The sequence below is a fragment of the Crocodylus porosus genome, unplaced genomic scaffold (genome assembly GCF_001723895.1).
Source record: "Crocodylus porosus isolate Cpor-Errol unplaced genomic scaffold, CroPor_comp1, whole genome shotgun sequence".
In the NCBI taxonomy this organism is placed as follows: domain Eukaryota; kingdom Metazoa; phylum Chordata; order Crocodylia; family Crocodylidae; genus Crocodylus; species Crocodylus porosus.
The window spans coordinates 42,469-47,041 of NW_017728926.1; the positions used below are offsets into that span (position 1 = coordinate 42,469).

The following is a 4,573-nucleotide window of genomic DNA, read 5'->3' on the forward strand; positions in this document are numbered from 1 at the left end:
CTCCGGGGCTTCCCACTGCCCCCTATCCAAGCTGCGCCCTTTACGGCACCAGGACCCCTTCCCACGCTACTGCGGGGTCCCTCTGAGGCCTCCTCCGCCCCTTATAGCCTCTCCCAGTCTACCGGCATAACCATAACAAAGTCATGAGCCAAGCAGCTGCAACACAAACAAGAAGCCTACCGGCTTATAACACAACACTCACTCGGCTTCTTAGTCACAGTCTCTTATAGGGTTCATGTGCCCACATCATTGCAGCCGGTCCGGGTGGTCAGGCTGCAACCATTGACTCGGGCTGCTCAGCTTCCCCGCAGAGCTCCTGCGGCGGCCAGAAGGGAACTGCTACTCTGGCTCCAGCCTGGGCTATTTATTAAGGCCCGGCCCTGCCCCCTTCAGGTCACCTGACCTGCCTGGTTGCCCCAACAACCGGCACCCAGGCAGCCTTAAAGTGTAGCAGCTACCCTTATTTCCTCCAAGACACAGGGCACCCAAGTGCCCTGTGACACTAACCTACAGAGGCCATGGTAAGATTAAAAAAAGCCAGACAGGAGACAAGTTTCTTAGACTTTACCCCAATGAATCTAATACTAGGCACTGTCAGAAAAAGAATAGCAAATTGAATGGACATCAGGTTTAATTCAGTCACCTATTTCCCAAGTACTTACAGCTTCAATCTACTTTACACTTTGTTGCATTAAATCTTTGTTTACCAATTATTTCATCTCCATACCATAAGAATCCAAAGCACCTCCTTATTTTCAGAGTTATTAGGGCCAGGCTGCTTAAGAGTTCATTAGCTTTCACAGGTCCAGAAAATTGGCAGCAGAGGACAAATGGTCATCAGTGCAACCACCCTCCCTCCTACCAAATTCCCAAGCCCAAAAGGTGCCCCACACCCTCAGACAGGTCCACACCCCCTACCTCGCACTTCTGAATTAGGGACTGGGCCACACTGTCTTTTCCCCCTGCAGGGCCTGTTTGGGGCCAAGCCATGCCTCCTTTTCTCCCCCACAGTGCCAGGTTGGAGCTGGGCTGTGGTCACTTCCCCTGCAGGGCCAGGTTGGGGCTGGGCCATGCCCCATTCCTCCCCCTACCCCCATGGGACCAGGTCTGGCTCCTTTCCTTTGCAGGGCCAGGTTATGGCTGGCCTGCCCCCAACCATTCTGCCTAGTCAGATGGGGCCCGCTACTCCTGCCCCAGGAGCCAGATCAAGACCGCCAGCTGGATTCAGCCCACCTGCCAAAAAGGTTGGGCACTACTGCTCTAACATATTTAACTAAATTTGCAGAAGTAGAAGATAAAAATAATCATCACTGAAAGAATTAAGAGCATTCTGGCAGACTTGGTATTGCTGAAGAGAAGTCTTTTACCTCTGACAAGTTCTGAGCTCCTAGATTACCTCCTGGTAGGACCACCACATCATAAGGCCCCTACAGAAACACCATTCTGTTAGTGTGAGATCAAAATTGTTCATGGAAAAGACCTACCTTGGTAGTGGCGAGAATATACTGTAATAAGTAACAGATAAATCCTAATCTCTCTAGGCAACTTCCAAAACATTTACTTAATGAAGTGCCTCATTGGGGTTTGGGAAAGGAGAAAGACCAGAGTATTAGAGACACTTGTTCCAAAGCAACCTCTTCCAACAAGAAGTCTGAGTGTGGGTGAGCTCAGTACCCCAGAGTGTGAATGTCAGTGCTTCACTGTGATTACAAGAGCTGTGCTGCAAAAGCTCCTGACACAGCCCTGTTACTGTGCTTCCTTCCTAAGCAGGGCCTCTCTGTTTATACAAGTCATCCTATTTTCTCAGAATGTCTGGGTAACACCTTAAAATAAAAGTCTGAGTTGATTTTGTAAAATATTTTAAGTGTCTGAATGGAGCGTGACAAGTTGTGCAAAACTTTAGTATTTTCTTGAAAAAAATATATATATTTTCTAGGCAGACAGATAGATAGATATATAGGCTGACAGATTTCTACAAAAATTGCAGGACACATCTTTCAGCATGTGACGCTGCTGCTGCAAGGAGTGAGTTAACACATTAATGAAGGAAAATAAATATAATTCTAAGTTGTTGTGAACCACAAAAGGCCAGTGTTAAGCAACATGCCAAATCAACAGGACAAACCTCTTTTCTGGCATCTTCCAGACTGGTGTCAGGACAAACAAAGACATCTCGGCTGCACTGCACTGGCTCTTTTCCTGTTAGGCCTGCAACTGTGACCTTGATCTATCAGAAATAGAGACAACATTAGGACTCAGGAAAATTGCCTGCTTTAGAAAGTCGCAGGGGTCAGTTACATAGTATTCACAGGTATGTTTTAGTTAAGAGGTCATTTAAAGCAAGTGAAAGTGGAATCTGTGAAGACAAACTCACTCCAGAAGTCTCCCTCCAATAAAAGCAACATTCAGGGAGAAACATCTGTGGTGATACTGTGTTTCATAGTGTGGAAGGTCAAACAGTAACTCACCATTTGAACAACCTAGTCAGGAACCATTTCAACCCAGAGCCTTTTACATTCCAGAAGAGTCAGACTAAGTAAATCTGTTAAAGGATTCATCATCCACTGGCAGGCTTTGCTCATGTTCTTCTGGATGCTTGCCCTAACTGTATATAGAACATTACTCAGTTTCTTCTTTTTTACTCTTTGGTACTTTGTCAAAGTGCCCTAGACATGCATGGTACCTCACAGGTAACAAAGATAAGGAACACCGCATGGGCTGCTTGAAGACTGATTCAAGAGCAGAACAGCTTTGATTTCAAAGGGACCCCAAGGGATTCTAGTGGTTGGCATACTCACTCCAGCCCTTCTCATAAGATCAGTGGGGATAACAGTTTCCATCTCCTCCGCTCCTTTAGCCAGAATCACTAAGGCTCTTTTTGCTGACATGTTTTGTTGACACTAAGATGCTCTACTTTCCACAGTGTCCCAGTGCTGCACTGAAGCCTCCAGCATGCAAGGACCGATACTCTGCTTAGGCAAGACAAAGGAGAGACCATTAGAAATTGAACTGCCCAGATAGATTTCTCCTAAACTCAGACATCACCATACAACATGCACTAGTTCCTCTGCCCATGCTGTACCACAAGAAATGTAGAGGAAGGCTCTGGACTGCTGTGCTGGAAACATAATAAGGGGACCTTCCTAACAGTACTTGTGTTCAAAGTTCTCTCTTAGCCAAATCATCCTTACAGTCCAACCACAAAGTGCATCACAGGGTAACAAAGTGTGGCATCTCTGTCTCATTTTTCATATAATCTACTACAGCTTCTAAACTGTGCTGATAGGGAAGATTCAGAACAGTGTTTAATTAGGCAACTATAACCTAATTTGATAAAGGAAAAGTTGAGACACCAAGGACTTAAGTAGCTTGCGTGGCAGGACACAGGGCATCAGTGCAGAGCTGGGAAGAAATCTTGGACTAATCACAATTTTACATGACAGCCATTTACCAGCATAAATGTTTAAATAGACATAAGGCTGGTTATCAGACTGCACACCCACAGAGAGAGACTGATGATGACGACTCCTACCTGAGGTCAGTTACACTGTTAAGTGGGTTTAATTGAGTGTTCAGCTCATCTTTGAAGCTTCATTTCCTGACAGTAGTCTGCAGGAGTTTCCTGTGAGTTGTCATGACCAAGTGTCACCAAATGTTTGATTAATAGATTTTCTGGTATTTCCCAGTCTAATGGGGGAGGGGAAGGTGCATATCTGCCCTAAAGTGACTGAACAGAACAAACTGGGGGTAAGATTTTTTTACAAAAACCAGGCTCCTAAGTGGATGGCTAGATTCTTGAGAGCAATTGGTCTTGCACCTACCTTACACCTCACATGCATGTAGTAAAAGTATTTAGTAGGGTCAAGTTTCTGATAATATCACACACACACAAAAATCACTTCAAAATGGCAACAATGATGACCAGTGCATAAGGACTCATTTCATAACTTGCACAACCTCCTAGCAGGAGGTTGTTTGTTTTTTCCCCCCAGTAGAGGGAATTTCCATCCCAACATGCACATAACTGGGGGGGTTCTTTATCAAGAATAGGATTCCTTCAGTTTAATTTTAATACACTCTTCTTCGCTCTCTTTCTGCTCTGCATTGGCAAATAATCAGCAGGAAGCAAGCTATTTTTTTCCCTTGTGTGTTCATTCCCAGCCAGAACAACTGCCTTTTCTACTCTACCCTGGACTGAAATTACCATGCAATAAACCATTAATTTTAAAAAGATACACCTTACATCATTAGAATCATGGAAAAGGTGAGCTAGAAGGGACCTCACGAGGGCTCAAGGCAGGATCATCCCTGATTAAACCATCCCAGGCAAACATCAGTCCAACCTGCTCCTGAAAATTTCCAGGGATGAAGATTCCCAAACTTTCCTGGGTAGCCTCTTCCAATTTTGACAACCCTAGTAGTCAGAACGTTTTTCCTAATCACAAACCTAAATTTCTTCTACTGTATTTTATGAATGTTGTCCCTCTAATCCTGTCCCTTCAGGAATTTGACTGGTATCAAATACCGCCCCACCCCCATCTTCTCTTCTCCAGACTAAGTAACTCTAGCTCTT

The 4,573-nt window shown here is 44.9% G+C and overlaps 1 protein-coding gene across 3 annotated transcripts in view; it reads right to left on the minus strand.

Moving 5' to 3' along the window:
• The window catches only part of PARK7 (Parkinsonism associated deglycase), a 16,420-nt gene that overhangs the window by 10,616 nt on the left and 1,231 nt on the right, over positions 1 to 4,573 (minus strand). For 2 of the 3 annotated variants that reach the window (XM_019541144.1, XM_019541142.1), the window contains exons 2-4: positions 2,799 to 2,969; positions 2,126 to 2,227; positions 1,368 to 1,427 (exon numbers count right to left, since the gene is read on the minus strand). In XM_019541144.1, coding sequence (XP_019396689.1) covers positions 1,368 to 1,427; positions 2,126 to 2,227; positions 2,799 to 2,888 — 252 coding nt within the window. In that variant the 5' untranslated portion in view covers positions 2,889 to 2,969. Of the gene's footprint in view, positions 1 to 1,367; positions 1,428 to 2,125; positions 2,228 to 2,798; positions 3,151 to 4,573 lie in introns of those variants that run through there. The other variant, XM_019541143.1, reaches the window with a different exon arrangement.